The 20,346-nt window shown below is 45.3% G+C and overlaps 1 protein-coding gene across 5 annotated transcripts in view; it reads left to right on the forward strand.

The window, feature by feature from the left end:
- The window catches only part of PTPRU (protein tyrosine phosphatase receptor type U), a 1,238,801-nt gene that overhangs the window by 544,466 nt on the left and 673,989 nt on the right, over positions 1-20,346 (forward strand). For all 5 annotated transcript variants that reach the window (XM_069623015.1, XM_069623016.1, XM_069623017.1 and 2 more), the window contains exons 3-4: positions 15,565-15,836; positions 18,037-18,118. In XM_069623015.1, coding sequence (XP_069479116.1) covers positions 15,565-15,836; positions 18,037-18,118 — 354 coding nt within the window. The remainder of the gene's footprint in view (positions 1-15,564; positions 15,837-18,036; positions 18,119-20,346) is intronic.

Raw genomic sequence — 20,346 nt, forward strand, 5'->3', positions numbered from 1 at the left:
AGGTAAAATAAATGCATAAATAAAAGCGATAAACAGTGGTAGTGCAGCCAGCAAGTGGCAAGTGCTAGGTTAGTCATATAGGGTATATCTGATAAGTGCAGAAGAAAAGTGGGTGGGGGACTGTATGGGTATGGATACAGACCCCAGTGCAAGTGGTGGGCCGTAGGCAGTGCAGAAGGGTGGCAGGGTGAGCAGGTACCTGGGCCTGAAGGACAGAGGGGGGTCCGGTGCACGGTGCCTAGAGAGAGAATGTGAATTCTCGTGTAGTAGAGACGTGATCCTAGGTGTTTTATGTAAATATGACCTCAGTCCTTCTGTAACGTATACAGTGCTCTTGGTGACAGGGAGACCAACACAGAACAAGTATTTTGTACATGTCCAGGGACACGTGGCACAACCTGTAACCATGCAGGATAAAAGAAGGCCAGAGAAAAAAGTTCAGAAGGAGGTGAAGGAGTAGAACGAGCGAAGGAGCGGAGAGGAGGAAGGAAGTCCTGAGTGAACTATCCCGCAGGAGAGACATAGAGCCGGGGAGAGTCCCACCAGGCTGGCCATGCAAAAGAAAGAGCAAGGGAGATGCCAGACGGCGGAGACAGTGCCCATATGCAGTTGCAAGAACGAGATGCGGAGCTATGCCAGAAAACACATGCTTGAGATGCCGCAGAAGAAGGTTGAGTGAAGGAGGCAAGAGTGCACCCAGGTAGAGTTTCCGAACGACTACCTGCCCGAGAGGTCAGTGAGAGTGAGCAGACAGGAAGACAGCAAAAGAGATGATTGAAACCAACGTTGGGGAGCGAGGTCCGTGGACACCTGACACAAGAAGGCTGGAGAAACGTGGGGAAGACCTCTTGCAATTTAAGAGACATCCAAGCCGAGCTTCTGTATGGTAGTGGAAGCAATTGATTGACAGATGAAAGGCTGATGGCAAGGACCCTCTGGGAAAGCTCCTCAAACTACCGAAGAACCGCATTGTGAAAAGGGCGGCTTCTGGCTGGAACCAGAAGACAAGTTGCTAGAGAGCTGTTTAAAAAATAAAACCGAAATTCAAGACAGCAGTAGGATACCTGAACTTGAAGGCCAAGTTCTTACAGACAATTGGTAAACCTAGTGTAAAACAACTAAGCAGAAATGTATAGTCTAATTAAAGTCCTTTTTGTGCAGGTTTTTAAATAATATGGTCCAATCTACATAAATGTAGTAATATACAAATTATTCAGCTCCAATCAAGTTACCAGGGCACACAGCCTGCTAGTGCAAAGTAATATGAGAATTCACTTTTAAGTATGGTAACCACCCTTATACCACATTAATATTTATGAATGTTTTGCATTTATATGGCTATTAATAACTCATGTTTGCAATGTACAATCTCTAAAAAGTCATCCGGAGGTGGCACCTGCAATGCGACACACTGCATGCTGGAACTTGTAGAACACATTTCTAGTCCAAATAAGAAACCAAGTGTAAAAGGAAAGTCCGCTGAATGCTGGAATTTCAAGGCAAAGTTTCTAGAGACAAGTGGAAAGTGATTATATTGATAACTGTTCTATGCTGGAAAGTAAAGTCCAAAGTTTCTGGAGTCATTGAGGACAGAATTCTGCAGAGAAACACTGCAGGTTGGGATTTGAAGGACAACTGCCAAGCAATAGTGGGGCACTGATAACACAGAGAACTGCTGCATGTTAAAGCTGGGAATGCGTTTTTTTAATTTAATTCATTCATTTACATTTGAAGCATATTTCTAGTTTATATGACACCTTATACTCTACAACCTTAATCATTCTCTGCTTTTGTGCACCTGTATTCGCAAATTAAAAATACACATATTACAGTAAATCCATTCACCCCTACTGTTCCTGTCTTTTCAATCTCAGCTGTTCTTCGTTGCAACTTATTTTTTCTCACTGGGATTGTTTTCTAACAGTCCCTTTATATAGTTCCAAAAATGCACTATTGCTATAATCAAATTCTCTTGCTGTCCATGCATACAGCGTGTCCAGAATATTTTAGAGACCACAAATCTTCAGTAAGTACGAGGAACCTTTTTAAGTGTCTCTTTCTCATCAATATTCTTCGACAATGTACAATTGTATCATTATTTTTGCATGTAGTCATGGGATCTCACTTCATGCATCCTCTCCAGATGTTTTAAGAAAACATGGAGAGCCAGACGGCATGTTTCGGCATCTGGAAACTTCCTCACATATGGTTGAGTGGTTGTATATTAATGCAGGAATGCTTTATATTCCTGAGTCTGGGACAGGATATTTATTTTAGATGCATCTTTCCTCCAGTCTCAGAGGTATGCTTTAGTTTTCATTTTTTTGTTCTGGTCGGTCAAGGGATCAATATAATTCCGCTCAAAACCAATATCTGTTTTACTTCATTGTAGCAATAGGGGTTTACTCCCTAATTCAATCACTCTTTTCTAAGTTTGCATAATAGTTTCAGTGTTTAATAACATCATTTTCAAAAAGAACACTCCCTTTCTTGAAAACTTGTAATCCAAATTTATTACAGAATTAGGAGACACTATAGCAACCCAGAAGACATTACAGTTCTGGACCATGTGACAATCACTCAGAATATAATACAAACGTTAAACTCTTTTCCATGATCTAAGCAAATAATTAAAGGATATTGACACATATAAAGATGTTTTTTTTCAAAATACCTCTTTCAAACATACTTTCAAAAATAATTCTTCGGTTATGTAAACGTAGGCCAGACAAAGCCAACGGATCAAACATGAATAGCATAGCACACAAATATCACTATATCTTTTGGCCCCGCATCCGTTAACCCGTAAACATGGTACACATTATTAGTGGAAACTGTTAAAATCTAAGTACAGTGCTCTAGTGAAATATCCGTAAATTTCAGCTGAGAGTGGCATGTCCATTAATTTCAGCTGAGAGTATGTCAGGTTCTGCCCAAAGCTATGAGATGGTCTGTTGAGGCGTTGTAAAGCTTTGTTGAAGTCTGTGTGAGGGTCAGGTGAGTGCTGTATGAAGTTATGGGATGGTCTGTTGAGGTGTTCTATGGCTTTGTTGAAGTCTGTGTGAGGGTCAGGTGGGAGCTGTATGAAGTTATGGGATGGTGTGCTGAGGCATTGTATGGCTTTGTTGAAGTCTGTGTGCATGTCAGGTGGCTGCTGTATGTAGTTATGGGATGGTCTGTTGAGGCGTTGTATGGCTTTGTTGAAGTCTGTGTGAGGGTCAGGTGGGTTATGCCCAAAGCTATGAGATGGTCTGTTGAGGCGCTGTATGGCTTTGTTGAAGTCTGTGTGAGGGTCAGGTGAATGCTGTATGAAGTTATGGGATGGTCTGTTGAGGTGTTCTATGGCTTTGTTGAAGTCTGTGTGAGGGTCAGGTGGGAGCTGTATGAAGTTATGGGATGGTGTGCTGAGGCATTGTATGGCTTTGTTGAAGTCTGTGTGCATGTCAGGTGGCTGCTGTATGTAGTTATGGGATGGTCTGTTGAGGCGTTGTATGGCTTTGTTGAAGTCTGTGTGAGGGTCAGGTGGGTTATGCCCAAAGCTATGAGATGGTCTGTTGAGGCGCTGTATGGCTTTGTTGAAGTCTGTGTGAGGGTCAGGTGAATGCTGTATGAAGTTATGGGATGGTCTGTTGAGGTGTTCTATGGCTTTGTTGAAGTCTGTGTGAGGGTCAGGTGGGAGCTGTATGAAGTTATGGGATGGTGTGCTGAGGCATTGTATGGCTTTGTTGAAGTCTGTGTGCATGTCAGGTGGCTGCTGTATGTAGTTATGGGATGGTCTGTTGAGGCGTTGTATGGCTTTGTTGAAGTCTGTGTGAGGGTCAGGTGGGTTATGCCCAAAGCTATGAGATGGTCTGTTGAGGCGCTGTATGGCTTTGTTGAAGTCTGTGTGAGGGTCAGGTGAGTGCTGTATGAAGTTATGAGATGGTCTGTTGAGGTGTTCTATGGATTTGTTGAAGTCTGTGTGAGGGTCAGGTGGGAGCTGTATGAAGTTATGGGATGGTGTGCTGAGGCATTGTATGGCTTTGTTGAAGTCTATGTGAGGGTCAGGTGAGTGTTGTATGAAGTTATGTTGTGGTATTCTCTCAATGATTACCTATTACTCGCTCATTGCGAGCCAAGCATTTTCAATTATACCCTTTAGTTAGGATGAGTTGGACTTCCAGAGGAACCCCTTAGAATTCTATTGTTAATGACTTTTGATTCGAGTAATGGATTTGTCCAGAATTTCGAAAGTGATTAGGGACTCGTAGGCCCACCCAGGCTGCAAAGTTTTGTAAAAATATGTAAAAAAATAAGAATGCCAGTAAGAAGACAAAAAAAAAGTTTTCTGAATGTGCAGCCTGCTTCCCATTCATTTTTCCATAGACTAACAAGGTCAAATGTTGCCAAAGCACAGAGCCCAAACCACCAGAGGGATTTGGACCGGGTCCAAAACAACTTGGGCATGAAGTGTTGAATTGCGATCCATGCATGGATTAGGGTTATTCCGTGTTGTAGTTATTTAAATGTTTTACAGAGAAGGGGGTGCCCCTTCTCAAAAATAGATAGCTATATCTTGGGGATTAGCAATGAAACAGCTGCCATCTTGTTTTTCTCTCCATGCGAGAGATATTCGAGGTTTTAGCTGAGGATTTGGGAAAATGAAACTCAGGAAAGAAGTCTATTTGGAGGTACAAAACATGCAAAAGCCATTAGGCTAGAAGTGGAAGGGGGGTGGCTAGAGTGCACTAATTGAAATTTGGGATTTGGAAGGGGTATAGGGAAAGAGTTTGTGACAAAAGTGTTCTATAGCCTAAACTGTAGTCACAAGTAGCTGACATCTCAAAGCAAACTGCATTACTGAAACAGTGTGTGTAGTGGGGGAAAGGGAGAGCCCAGGTGAGGTGAGGAGGCCATCTAGGGAGTGGGTGAGCTGGCACAGATGAGGGGGGGCACTTGGTGAGGACCTGGGGGCACAAAAAGCATTTCCATCTGTTTTTCCGATATTCATGGCTAAAAAGGACTACGGATAACCGTGGCTAAGAGGTAAACTAATTCTATGCCCATGGGTAGTTACTTTTCTTTGGAAAGATATTTTTACAGCTGTAGTGACGTTGAGGTTGAAAGATCACTTGCCAAGGGCCATGGCCAGTGACACGATTGCCATGAAGGTCTCCCATCCATACAGTAATCAGGACAGACCCTGCTTAGCTTCAAAATGAGGAAGGGGCCACTCTCCTCTGGGCATGTGTCCTGATAAATGAGTCAAAGTTGCAAGACCCTTCAGAGAAACGGGCTGGCCCTTTCCTTTCTTTGAAGCTAAGGAGGGTTAGTCCCGATTGCCGCATGGTTGGGTGACCGAATGGGCATCAAAATAATATTTTTTTGTTTAAACTGTGCTACTGTCAGTCCTTGAAACATTTGTACTCTGAGACAATGTTTTGCCTTTTGCTGAATTGCATTCTGCTATTTATAGTCTCCCAGTCAATAATAATAATATATATATATTAACAGCAACAGTGGGTTGTTTCCCATCACTGCAGTAACTGGGGCAAACCCTGCTTAGCTTGAAAGCGAGGAAGGGGTCAGCCCTCTAAGGCCATGTTGCCTAATAAATAGGCCTACCTTACAAGACCACTTAAAGAATCATGGCCTAAAGGAGCTGGATCCTTCCTCGCTTTGAAACCAAGCAGGGTCAGTCCCAGTTACTGCATGGATAGGAGACAGTCTACAGTCCAGAATGCTGTGTTTTCCTAGTTTGAAATATCTCATAACACACGGCATCCCCATGCTCTTTTTTTTTTAAAACCGTGCCTCTATCAGTCCTTGAAAGTTTTGCATGCAGAGACAATTTTTTGTGCCTTTTGCCGAATTGCATTCTGGTATTTGTAGTCTCCCAGTCGAGATGGGGGGAATAATGCCACATTTGGGTGGACAGCATACATTTTCTACAGAGGGCGAACACATCCCCCTTTTTTTCTTTTTAGGTTGGCTACCAGGATTTTACTCATTTTGTCATGTTCCCAGTGCAGGCGCTTATTCAGAAGACCACAAGCACTTGGTCCGTATTGGGATTTAATTTTCCAGTGAATATTTAACGACAGATTGCTGGGTTTAAAAGATGAGCACCTTTTATACTTTGCCAGAATATTTATTGGAACATTTCCTCTCTCATGATATTTTTCTCTTGTTCATTACTTTTTTTTTTTAATCCAATGCTATTTTGTCTTGCAAACTTTCTTCTAAGGAGAGGGTCAAATTAACTACATTTGTATATTTCACTTAAAGATATATGTTTGCTTACTGTGCGTATATTCACAGGTGCCAGCTTTTGATTTTCACTATGGGTGCAGAAAGTACCTGGGCATATATTATTCTTACAGTTGGTCATTTTATTCCCATTTCTGTGCTGCTTAAATGTGGTTAGTTGGGGCCATGCAATTTATCACAACAGTCACCAAGATACTGGCCATAAAACAAGGGGCTTGGAGCACACTGCTTTACCAAAGTGGGCGCTCCATGGCAGAAAATGTAATCTCCCTGTGCATTGCCTGAAAGCATTGAGTTCTCAAAGCCTGCAATCTTTTATACATAACAATACCACTGTCAAAACAGGACAAAATCAGTTTGTGATTGATGAACATCTTTGAGCGATGGGTTGCAAGTGTTTTAAAATATAGAGTGGCCGTGCCCACCGGCCATGGCCAAGGGCCATGGATAGTGTTCTGGTACTGTTTTAAAATGGACAGTGGGCACGGCACCATGGCCGAAGACGAAGCTAGTGGTATGGAAGTGTTCTAAAAATCTATGGAATAACAAGACCCTTGAAATTCAAGGAAAAATGATGTTTGTTGCCTGGAGGTTAAGGTGAGAATTTAACGCAACAAAAACTCCTGAAATTCAGCTAAAGTCACCTTATCTTCACACCCCCTGTTGTGCAGCCTATGACCACAATGACATCACAAATCAGACCACTGATGACATCACTAATTACATGTTGTATGAGAACACTGATGGCATTACAAATCACATCTCTGATGTCATCACTGGTGACAACACTTATTACATTGTATATAACTGATCGCATCAATAATGGAATTAGACATAACATCATTTATAAGTTAGATCATGAAAACTCTGATTACCTTAATAACAATTTATGGATTTAGCCATGACAAAGGCTGTGGTCACTGGCCAGCACCAAAGGCCATAGCTAGTGGCTGGTTAGTGTTCAGAAATACCCATGTGCATGGTTAAACGCCATGCCTAGTAGCCTATCACTGTTTTATACTATACAGTGGGCAATGTTGAAAGCTGTAGTCAGTAGCCATGGCTAAAGGCCATAGCTATTGTCCATTAATATGTCAGAATATACAGTTGGCACGGCAAAGGCCGTGGCCACTGGCTAGTATTGTGTTGAAAAAACCATGGCTAGCGGCATGTTTAGTGTATATAATATACAGTTGGCACCGCCGAAGGCCATAGCTAGTGGCTGGTTAGTGTTGTATAATACACGGTGGGCACGGCCTAATGCCATCACTTATTGCATTTTATTATTTTTAAATATACAGTGGACATGGCAAAAATATGTACACACTGCTCAAGGTCAAAGGCCATGGCTCGTGGCCCATTTATATGTTAGAATGTATCATGGGCACAGCCAAAGATTGCAGTCACTGGCCAGTATTGTGCTAAAGTCCTTTGCTAGTGGCTGATTAGTGTATATAATATACAGTGAACACAAATGAAAGCTGTAGCCACCACTGTGATAAAGGCCAAAATATATGGTTGGTAGCCTATTAGTGTTTTAAAATATTCAGTGCACATGGGTGAAGGTTGTGACTACTGTCCATAACTGAAGTCCATGACTAGTACCCATTCATGTGTTAAAATATTTTATCCATGCATACTGGCCATGTTTGTAGGGCATGCTTAATGCCAGTTACTGTTGTAATGTAATTAGTGATGCCATCAGTGATGTGATCTGTGATGTCATCATTGTGGTCATAGGCTGCGCAACAGGGGGTGCAAAGTTAAGGTGACTTAAGCTGAATTTCAGGGGTGTTATTGTGTTAGTTCTTACCTTAAGGTTGTTTTTAGGTGTATGATCTGTAATAGTGATGCTGTATGAGTGGTGTAGGTGTGGTTGGCATGTTGCTAAAAGGGGTATATGCTTGCTGTAGCATAGGAAATGCTCTTTTATTCCAGATGGCCATCTCTCAATCTATTCTTCCATCACCTGTGACCTGTCTTCTCCACCCTCTTCTCTGTCTTCCTCTACAATCTGTCTTCTGGTCTTACCTTTTATAATTATAATTGTTCTTTTATAATGCGCTTAATACCGGAGATCAGTTTCTAAGGGCGAGACCGATTTGAACCTCTGTTGCTATGCATTGTCTTGCTTCCAAGACAAACGTGTTGCCCCTGAGCTATCCTCAGGCTATTAACTCTCTCTCCCCTTACCTGTCTCTACTGTGCAGCTTCCTCCAGGTCTCTCCCCTCTCACTGCACTCCTAATCCTATTGGCCTCCACCCAAACACCTTTCAACACTCCTGTGACACTGCTGTCCTTCACTCACCTGCCTCCCACTTCCCTCTCCTACTCGCAGCCTGCTTCCTAGTCCCCCTCCAAATTGACCTCAAACCCAAATGAAACCCCTGCCTCACAGCCAACACCTTTCCTCCTATCTCTGTAAACTCTCCAAAGTCTCCTCCAAGTCTTGCTGCAGCTGCCACAGCTTGCGTGTGAGTGGAGGCAGAGGAGGAGTGAGCCCGAGGGTGGGACTCATTCCTTCTGACTGCAGGCGGGAATCCTGCCTGCTTGCAGAGGGTCTGCCACTGTGCTTTCATTATCACTCGCCGCTGGCCCTCTTGTTGTTGCTTTGGTGCGTCGAATACGTGATACGCTCAGCTTCGCTCAATCTAGACTTAGAAGAAAGCACATAAAACAATCTTCTTTCCTTCTTTCAACAGTTTTTTTTAGACTTAAAGTACATTTTGGTTATTGTCTCGTTTTTCTTATGTTCTTATTTCTATGTTCTCTACTTACCATATTATGTTTTTTAAAAAAATATATATTTCTCTTTTTTTACATTCTTCTATCTCATGTCTAATTATATTCCACTTGTTATCTGTTTATTTTGCTGCTATTTTGATGTTTGATGTTTTTCAATTTGAATCGATTTCCCTTCAATATGTTTATCTTCTGTTCTCACTTAATCTCCATCTCACTTTCTCATTCGTTCCCTTTTTACTATTTCCCTTCATTGCTTTTTCCACTACAGTTTCACCCCTTCCCACTATCGTGACACTCCATCACTGCTCAGCTGTCTCTCTATGACTGACTGTCTCAGCCCCCTCCTTCCCACTATAGTGACACTCCATCACTGCTTAGCTTTCTCTCTATGGCTGACTGTCTCACCCCCCTCCTTCCCATTATAGTGACACTCCATCACTGCTTAGCGGTCTCTCTATGGCTGACTGTCTCACCCTCCTCCTTCCCACTATAGTGACATTCCAACACTGCTCAGCGGTCTCTCTATGACTGACTGTCTCAGCCCCCTCCTTCCCACTATAGTCACACTCCATCAAAGCTTAGCTGTCTCTATATGGCTGAATGTCTCACCCCCCTCCTTCCTTCTATAGTGGCAATCCATCACTGCTTAGCGGTCTCTCTGTGGCTGACTGTCTCACCCTCCTCCTTCCCACTATAGTGACACTCCATCACTGCTTAGCTGTCTCTCTATGGCTGCCTGTCTCATCCCCCTCCTTCCCACTATAGTGACACTACATCACTGCTTAGCCGTCTCTCTATGGCTGCCTGTCTCATCCCCCTCCTTCCCACTATAGTGACACTCCATCACTGCTTAGCGGTCTATCTGTGGCTGACTGCCTCACCCCCATCCTTCCCACTATAGTGACATAACATCATTGCTTAGCTGTCTCTCTATGGCTGACTGTCTCACCCCTCTCCCTCCCACTATAGTGACACTCCATCACTGCTCAGCGGTCTCTCTATGACTGACTGTATCAGCCCCCTCCTTCCCACTATAGTCACACTCCATCAAAGCTTAGCTGTCTCTCTATGGCTGAATGTCTCACCCCCTCCTTCCTTCTATAGTGGCAATCCATCACTGCTTAGCGGTCTCTCTGTGGCTGACTGTCTCACCCTCCTCCTTCCCACTATAGTGACACTCCATCACTGCTTAGCTGTCTCTCTATGGCTGCCTGTCTCATCCCCCTCCTTCCCACTATAGTGACACTACATCACTGCTTAGCTGTCTCTCTATGGCTGCCTGTCTCATCCCCCTCCTTCCCACTATAGTGACACTCCATCACTGCTTAGCGGTCCCTCTGTGGCTGACTGCCTCACCCCCATCCTTCCCACTATAGTGACATAACATCATTGCTTAGCTGTCTCTCTATGGCTGACTGTCTCACCCCTCTCCCTCCCACTATAGTGACACTCCATCACTGCTTAGCTGTCTCTCTATGACTGACTGTCTCACCCGCCTCCTTCCCACTGTAGTGACATTCCAATACTGCTTAGCGGTCTCTCTATGACTGACTGTCTCAGTTCCCTCCTTCCCACTATAGTGACACTCCATCAAAGCTTAGCTGTCTCTCTATGGCTGCCTGTCTCATCCCCCTCCTTCCCTCTATAGTGGCAATCCATCACTGCTTAGCTGTCTCTCTGTGGCTGACTGTCTCACCCCCATCCTTCCCACTATAGTGATACTCTATCACTGCTTAGCTGTCTCTCTATGGCTGCCTGTCACACCCCCCTCCTTCCCACTATAGTGGCAATCCATCACTGCTTAGCTGTCTCTCTGTGGCTGACTGTCTCACCCCCATCCTTCCCAATATAGTGACACTCCATCACTGCTTAGCTGTCACTCTATGGCTGACTGTCTCACCCCCATCCTTCCCACTATAGTGATACTCTATCACTGCTTAGCTGTCTCTCAATGGCTGCCTGTCACACCCCCCTCCTTCCCACTATAGTGGCAATCCATCACTGCTTAGCTGTCTCTCTGTGGCTGACTGTCTGACCCCCATCCTTCCCAATATAGTGACACTCCATCACTGCTTAGCTGTCACTCTATGGCTGACTGTCTCATCCCCCTCCTTCTCACTATAGTGGCAATCCATCACTGCTTAGCTGTCTCTCTGTGGATGACTGTCTCACCCCCACCCTTCCCAATATAGTGACACTCCATCCCTGCTTACCTGTCTCTCTATGGCTGCCTGTCTCACCCCCCCCCCTTCCCACTATAGTGACACTCCATCACTGCTTAGCGGTCTCTCTGTGGCTGACTGTCTCACCCCCATACTTCCCAATATAGTGACACTCCAACACTGCTTAGCTTTCTCTCTATGGCTGACTGTCTCACCCCCTCCTTCCCACTATAGTGACACTCCATCACTGCCTAGCTGTCTCTCTGTGGCTGACTGTCTCACCCCCTCCATCCCACTATAGTGGCAATCTATCACTGCTTAGTTGTCTCTCTGTGGCTGACTGTCTCACCCCCATCCTCCCAATATAGTGACACTCCATCACTGCTTAGCTTTCTCTCTATGGCTGACTGTCTCACCCCCCTCCTTCCCACTATAGTGACACTCCATCACTGCTTAGCTGTCTCTCTATGGCTGACTGTCTCATCCCCCTCCATCCCACTATAGTGGCAATCCATCACTGCTTAGTTGTCTCTCTGTGGCTGACTGTCTCACCCCACTAATTCCCACTATAGTGACACTCCATCACTGCTTAGCTGTCTCTCAGTCCCTGACTGTCTCAACCCCCTCCTTCCCAGTATAGTGACACTCCGCCACTGCTTAGCTTTCTCTCTATTTCTGACTGTCTCACCCGCCCTCCTTCCCACTATAGTGACAGTTCATCACTGCTAAGCTGTCTCTCTATGGCTGACTGTCTCATCCCCCTCCTTCCCAATATAGCGACACTCCATCACTTCTGAGCTGTCTCTCTATAACAACATTTCTCACCCGCCCTCCTTCCCACTATAGTGACACTCCATCACTGCTTGGCTATCTCTCTGTGGCTGACTGTCTCACACCCCTCCATCCCACTATAGTGACACTCCATCACTTCTTGGCTGTCTCTCTATGGCTGACTGTCTCATCCCCCTCCTTCCGTGACAATCCATCACTGCTTAGCTTTCTATCTATGGCTGACTGTCTCATCCCCCTCCTTCCCACCATAGTGACAGTTCATCACTGCTTAGCTGTCTCTCTATGGCTAACTGTCTCACCCCCCTCATGCCCACTAAAGTGACAATCCATCACTGCTTAGCTGTCTCTCAGTGGCTGACTGTCTCATTCACCTCCTTCCACTCCATCACTGCTTAGCTGTCTCTCCATGGCTGACTGTCTCATCCACATCCACATCCTTCCCACTATAGTGGCACTCCATTACTGCTTAGCTGTCTCCTTATGGCTGACTGCTCATTCAACTCCTTCCCACTATAGTGACAATCCATCACTGCTTTGCTGTCTCCCTACGGCTGACTGTCTCACCCCCCGCTTTCCCACTATAGTGACACTCCATCACTGCTTAGCTGTCTCTCTATGGCTGCCTGTCTCATCCCCCTCCTCCCACTATAGTGACAGCCCATCACTGCTTAGCTGTCTCTCTATATGGCTGCCTGTCTCACTCCCATCCTTCCCACTGTAGTGACACTCCATCATTGCTTAGCTGTCTCTCTATGGCTGACTGTCTCATCCCCCTCCTCCCCACTATAGTGACACTCCATCACTGCTTAGCTGTCTCTCTATGGCCGACTGTCTCACCCCCCTCCTTTGCACTATAGTGACACTCCATCACTGCTTAGCTGTCTCTCTATGGCCGACTGTCTCACCCCCCTCCGTCCCAGTATAGTGACACTCCATCACTGCTTAGCTCTCTCTCTATGGCTAACTGTCCCATCCATCTCCTTCCGATTATAGTGTGAACCCCTCCCTGCCTGCCTCTATCACTTTGGTGGGCAGTTTAATCCATGGCCCCAATTGTCTCGTGAGTTATTTGTGTTTCCCTCCCATCTATTTTTGTGTATTTGTATTTTATTTATTTGTATAGCGTGCCTGGCCCAAAGGCATCTCTTTGTAACCAGCTCATCACGTGACATCTCCTCTCCACTTTATCACCGTGCGTGACACCAGACAGAGAGTACTCAAAAACGAAAGTCTATGAACATGTATGCCAAAATCTAAAGACAGTTTGTGTTGCAAAAGTTGAAAAGGGGAATAGTCTTTTGTGTTTGAGGAATAGCCTACTGTGCTTCTTAACATTCCTTTATTGGTAAAGCCTTCCTGCCCTGAAAGACCCCATATTATGTATTCCTACGCGGCCATAAAGAGTAACTACCTTAGAAGTCCCTTTGAAAATAGGTAATTCTTGGATCTGCAAGACCGACCCTGAATAGCTGAACTCATTCCATAGCTTCAGCATGTACCAAGTGTGGAAGATTAATCAGACAACATAACATATACACATAAGATACCTCTGAAACATAGAGACTAAATGGGAGTTATTCGCATAGTCCTTGTTTATCCTGAAATCCTTGTGTGATTGGTGCTGTTGTGGACCAAAGCTAGACCTTCCTATATTCGCGACAGTGAGATCTGCAGCAAACTTCCCTGGTCTACACTCCTTCCGCTAACTCTTCAGCAATGTGGGATCCACACTCATTGGCCATATTTATAATCCATTATCATGTTGATCGCTAAAGTGTAATTTCTAACAGCCACTGCCCTTTTTGTACCAAAATCCGCGTGTAGGCCTTTCCTGCCACTTATGCCCATTGTCCAGCAGTTGGATCCCTCGTCTAAGAACGAGATGCTTCCATGGGCACCTTATCACTTCCCATGCTGTCTGTCTGTTTTTAGGGTACTTGTATGTCACATTAAGTTCTGTATCTCTCTTTTCTTGACTGGATGTTAGTTTAGCTTAGTAGCAGGTCTTTAGTTTGAGGCACATATTAGATGGAAATCTTCAATTATTTCTTGGATAACATAACATTACCTTTTGTCCCTTCCAACGCTGCACTAGGTTCCAGACCAGAGTTGGTAGATTTTCTTTTGGGTTACATCTCTCTGCTCTACAGCTGGGGTTCACATTCACGTTCACGAAGATAAAGTTAAGACTGGTGAGACCACAGCATTTGGGTTCTTTGTCAGTGGCAGACTGGGCTCTAAGTGGGGGTTCCTGTCTCTCCTGTGCTTCTGCAATGCCCTTTGGCTGGACGCGGGCTCGGCGACATGTTAGCCACGTTGCTTTTGGAGAAACTGGAAGATAGATGAGCTGACAGAGAACAGTGGGATTTGTCCACTTGTTGAATTCCTGTACTTGCATAGTCAAATTGGAGACCGGTTCTCATCTGCAAAAATCCATAGTCCAAATTGTCTAAATTACGGCCCCCGTAACAGTGGCTACCCCATCTCCTGTCCCTCACCGATGACAAGCACACTGCCACCTTCCTTTTCAAATTCAAGCTGATTTTTGTTTTGTTCATCCCATTATTTGGTGGTGCATTGCAAGTTATTTTTAGCTTACATCAATGACAACAATATTGTAACCAGAAGTCCCTTCGGCCATTTAGAGTTTAGTAAATCCTTTGGGACAATCAAACTATTTGACGCTCACCTCCATGGCATAGAATCCCTGTGCTGTCTCTACCACCATTAACCTCGTGTGTATGTAGAGGGGAACATCAACACGTGAAAGGTCTTCATTCCATCCATTGCAAGCCCAGTAGACCACGTGGAAGGATCAATGAGAGGAACTAGACACTGATCAATATTTGGAGGCCTCTGACACCTCTTGCACAGCCTCTATGAGGACAAACCATGTCAAGATGCTCCACTCTGCTCCGTCACATACATAGAGGGCCTGGGTGGTCTGTGTCTGCCTCATGTGAGTCTTCATTTGGCCTGCTACCCGTGATCATGTTGCCCCTTCCTCAGTCATGGCCCAATCTTGCTTCCCTTATTCTCCTCCTTGCCACTCTGAAGAGGTTGCTTCTGCATGTCATGCTGTACAGAAGGTGTTATGCTCATTTATCGACCATCATTTCTACAAAAAACATTTATTTTCAGATGTTTTTCTTCAACAAAAAAACGTTGACATGTTTCCTTTTCTTTTTGGGGGTGTTCCCCACCAAACCCTCCTCTCTGATTAATCTAACACTATTCCCTACCCCCTTAACCTCTTCTATACCCTCCCCCCTATGTTTTCGATGAGTTTTTTCGAGAAAATAAAATTCAGCAAAAGAACCATAGAAAAAAATGACTGTCGGTAAATGAACGTCGTACCATAGAAAACCCTGAAAATAAGTGTGCAAAGGCATGGCACCTTCTTGATGGTTCCTTCTGTTGTGACCCGTTGCCTACTGACATGATGCAGTCAGCAATATCCTCAAGCAAAGGCTTGACCTCCGATTAGACATCAACAGCGGCTTCTCTACCTGACGTCACCCCCTATTTTTACGGATGCCTTCATATGCTGCAACTCTTTTTGTGTACTACTTTACCATGTAGGAGTAACAGTGTCTGCTTTCTTCCCCCGTCTAGGCTCCTACTTGATGGTGAACTCCTCCCAGCATGCCCCGGGGCAACGGGCTCACATTCTATTCCAGACTCTGAGCGAAAACGACACCCACTGCCTACAGTTCAGTTACTTCATGTACAGTAGGGACGGGCACAGCCCCGGGGCCCTCAACATCTACGTCAAGGTGAATGGCGGTCCATTGGGTAGCGTTGTGTGGAATGTATCGGGGTCCCACGGGCGGCAGTGGCACCAGGCGGAACTGGCCATCAGCACCTTCTGGCCAAATGAGTACCAGGTACGTACGTATAGTGGTGATACGCAGGGGTGCTGCTAGGTCTGGAAAACATCTGGGGCTACACTTATGTCGGGACTGTCGGGATTCGGGGCTAGCTAGCCTTTTGGTTGTAGACCCTGAGATTATATCCGGGGCTAAAACCAAAAGACCCGGGGCTACAGCCTCCCCCCCCCTTGCAACACCTCTGGTGATACGTTGTAAATAATGCATAGAACTGCAGATCAATGGTGTTAGACATGTCAACAGTGAGATATTTCAAATGTAGTTGCACAATAAGAATACAAAAGTTGATTTTAGGCCAGGCCACTGTCATAACTTTTTTAAGATTGTTTTTCCATTCCTACAATGCCAGAACAATATTTAATTTCGCAATATTTGCCAGAAAGGAATATTCTCACCTCCAGGAGGGTATCAATGTGTGTGTGGTATGTAGCCGAATAGTTAAAGCAATGATCATTTGTAAGATGTATCACATCTACCCAGAATATAGTAATATAGTGAGCTGCATGTTTCTCTCTCTCTCTCTGTGAAGCACATGCTCAGGACCCCCATCATTACATGTTACTCTGTTCTGTTGCATTCATGCATGCTTCTCAGTGTACCTGTTTACCAAAACGTTGATAAACAAGGCCGCTGAAAGAGGGGCGTGAATGAAACCAAACTGACCATGATTTCTTTACGTAGTCCCGAGGAAGCACGTCGCAAAGAAAGAAACATGTGCTGACGCATTACTTCTTGGATAATAAACACATTACACCATAAACACGGACCCTTATGTTCATTATCTGAATACATATGAACAACCATACTGATACCCTGATGGAGGGGCGATTTTATTCATTTCCAGCATATGAAGGTTGTTTGTTCACTGGCGGCAGCAGACCAGAACATTTCTGAACTCTCAGGGCTTTACAACAGCAACATTGTAAAAGCTGCCAAGGTTTGCGTTAATGGAAATATTCAGTTCCATCTATATTTGTTATATAATTATATATAATTGTATATATTAACAGGCCACTACTCTCAGCCCTAAACGAATGTTTGAATAAATATCAGGGGGTGTCTTAGAAAGTAGGCGTAGATTGTGAACTGCCTATTGACTTGGTGACGAACACAAAAGCATGATGATTTATAAACTAATGCATTTCATGATGTATGAATATATACTGAATAGCCCACACACAGAGACATGGTATCAGAACTGTTAGAACCAATGCAAAATAAAACTGCACTCGGATACCGAATGGGTAGAACAGTTACTAAATCTGCAGCATAGCAGCATTCCTCCCCACACAGTGGCCGGTCGGGCCCAAGCGTGCGGGAGAGCAGCAGGGGCCACCATGCAAGCGGTATCAGGTAATAATGTCCCCATAAATAATGTCCCCATGCATAATGCCACCATGCAAACTACTTATTACTCCACTGTTGCACTGTGGATCCAGTCCATTGCGTTGGGTGCCCCGGGGTCATCTTTGGTCGAGCCCAGAGACTATGTAACATTTTGCAACTTGTCCTTCATCTTTTTAAACTTTACTGCAGTCTTTTAAGGCTCTTTCTTGCTGGTCACCTTAGGCCACAGTGGTCAGTTACCCCTCAAATCTGCCATTGGTGCCCGGGTGAAATTGGTTAAACCTTGGGCACCAGAGCGTGCAGGACCAGTCTAGGCCGTCTGGATCCAGTAGAAACCATTTTAACTAGTCCACGCATGTTCTGCAGCGTGCAAGGACATGTTGAGATGCTGCCTGGGAAAGACCTAGAGGTGTAGGCCAGAGTCAGTCGCGTGCCAATTTGGCCTCAGTTTCAGCCCGATTGGCCCTTCAAAAGCAGAGGCCTTTAGCAAAAGCAGAAGATTTCCAAAAGGGCACGAAAGGAAATGCACTGCCAGATGGGCACCATTTTGGAAAGATGGGTCTGTTGACTTCGGAAAGATGGGTCTGTTGACTTCTCCCATAGGAAGCAGGTCTGAAGAGTCACCCCTGCTTCTGAGTGGAACCCTCCGAAGCATAATGAAGACACAGGTCATAGGTGGCCATTTCGGAATCATCCAAAGTGTGCCAGGGAGGGTGGGTTTTTGCAGAGGGTGGAAGATGTGGACATTCTCTGGGTGTTGCCGATGCCATGCAGCTGTTTCCTTTGTGCATGTGAACTGGTGCTGTTTCTCAAGTTGACGCGCGCCTCTGCTTACACATCCCTTGTCTAGGTCCTGTATGAAGCGGTGGTCTCCAGCAGTCGCAGGGGCTACCTTGGCTTGGATGACATCTTGCTGCTGAACTACCCCTGCTGTGAGTACTGTGCCAGCTGTGCGGGGGGGGGGGGACCCGCCGATGTGTACATCTTTCTGTACCATGCACCAGATTTCTCTCTGCAGGGGATTTGTGGTGACCTTTCCAGAACTCTGTGCTATTGTTGTCTGTGCTGCACCAGTTCTGTGTGTGCATGGAGCTTGCCGTGCTGCTGCCCACTCTATGTTTTAGAAGAAAGTGTGCATTTCCGCTGTCTGTACAGTGCCTCTACTGTGCGCGAGGGAATGCAGCACTGCTGCTGCCAGTGCTGTACTATACCCGAGTAGGAAGGAAGATTGCATTTACCATGCCATAGTCCCATGGGTATGCATATTAGATTTAAGCGTTCAATGAACAGTTTACACGAGGGCTCCAGCGTGTCCTGATCGCTGTAAACCTGCTATGTGGAAAAACAAATGTACAAAGACACAGGACATCACGAAAGTGTAAGAACAATGATACGTTGAATGGCCCAAAATATTGGACGTTTGCATTCATGCGGCACCAGCTGTGCTTGTTTTGTGTGGGTGTTATGTAAAGTTATTGGGTTTCATGCCACGCTCTGCCACCATGTGCACTGCCTCTTGGCGCTATAGGATCTGAGAGAGCTGTGGGTTGGGTTTGACTAGTAAGGACCGTGGGAACATGTAAGATTGTTCTGCTTTTGTGTTGGTGTGTGCAGGTCAGAAGAACCCCGGTGTGTGCGCGCGTTTGTGGCTGAGTTATGTCAAGGGCACTGGAAGTATCTGTACCCAGAGGGGAACCTCGTGTGACCTTGGTTCGAGGTTTGGCTGGCACTGTGCTGGACCAGTTTACCAGAAGAGATGTCATTTTCTGATTTCTAGTTGTAGCTATCAGGAAGCCGGAACTATTGCATTAGAGTACAGGTCTGGAGGAATGGAACATGAGGAAGGGCGCCAAGCTCGTGGATGTTGTTTGGTTATTTACACGCCCATTGACTACCCGTGGCTACATTGTTCTATGTCTGTTTATGTCAATGTGAGCGCCTTGAGGCCTATGGGCGAATGGCGCAATACAAAAAACAATATAGATTGATGCAAATTTCTATGGCCATTCACAGAACATTCCTGCCTCTCCCCTCCAACAACACATCCTCCTGGGATCTCTTTGAGCTGGCTTTTTCTACCATTACCATCAAACGTGTGCGCTCAAGGTGCCTGCCAGTGGTGTTCTGAGAGTTAATGACTTAATTGGAGCGGTAAATGCACTACCGGTGTGACAAAAATGTCTTAACCAGGTCTGTGTCAGACACTCGATTTAGGAGCACTATGTGTATCCTTCACTGATGTCCTGTTAAAAACAAACATTGGCAAAGCCAACAGTTTTGGCATGTGAATAAGTATTATGCATTTGCCATGCCCTGCTATTATATGCCTAGGTACGATTTTGCAGCTGTTACCATCGATGGGCAGTTGATACTATTATGGCAGTGCCTACCAATGAATTTCATATGGCTACATAAAAACCAAAACTGTCGACATTGCCAATGCTTGTTTCAGTGTGCTTTAAGAATGGGCGTTCCAGTGCTGCATGTGGCGCACTTAATTAGTGTACGTATTACGAGATGTAAGGTAGAATGTGAGCATCTTATTGAGGGAAGCAGGCCAATGGGACCACAATGGACACTTGGTGGGTCTTATCATGTTAGCTATGCTGAGTACCTCAGAGCAGAAGCACCCTGGGGTCCACCCAGGAGCACCCCACCATGAAGGAAGCACCTCAGGCTGTGGACAGCAGGAACACCTGTGCCCCAAATCAGTGTAGCAACTTAACAGCAGCATGTATCCTGGAGCAAAGATAGAGACACCCAAGAGCAAGCCCACAGTGGAGCGATTTAAAAGAAGGGAACATCTATGAGTAAATAACACGGCAATCCATCAAGAGCAATGCCACAGTGAGGCAAATAACTATAGGGAACATCCAGGAGCAAACAGTGCAAGAGCAAGATCCCAGTGGGGACATCTAAGAGGAAACAGCAGCTGAGCACCTAGGGTTACAACAACAGGGAACTTCCAGGAGCAAACAACAGTGCAAGAGCAAGATCACAGTGGGGAGAACTATGAGCAAACAGCAGCAAAGCACCTAGAGTCACAACTACAGGGACCATCCAGGAGCAAACAGTGCAAGAGCAAGATCACAGTGGGGAGAACTATGAGCAAACAGCAGCAAAGCACCTAGGATCACAACTACAGGGAACAACCAGGAGC

The sequence above is a fragment of the Ambystoma mexicanum genome, chromosome 11 (assembly GCF_040938575.1).
Source record: "Ambystoma mexicanum isolate Mex_15411 chromosome 11, UKY_AmexF1_1, whole genome shotgun sequence".
Taxonomy (NCBI): domain Eukaryota; kingdom Metazoa; phylum Chordata; class Amphibia; order Caudata; family Ambystomatidae; genus Ambystoma; species Ambystoma mexicanum.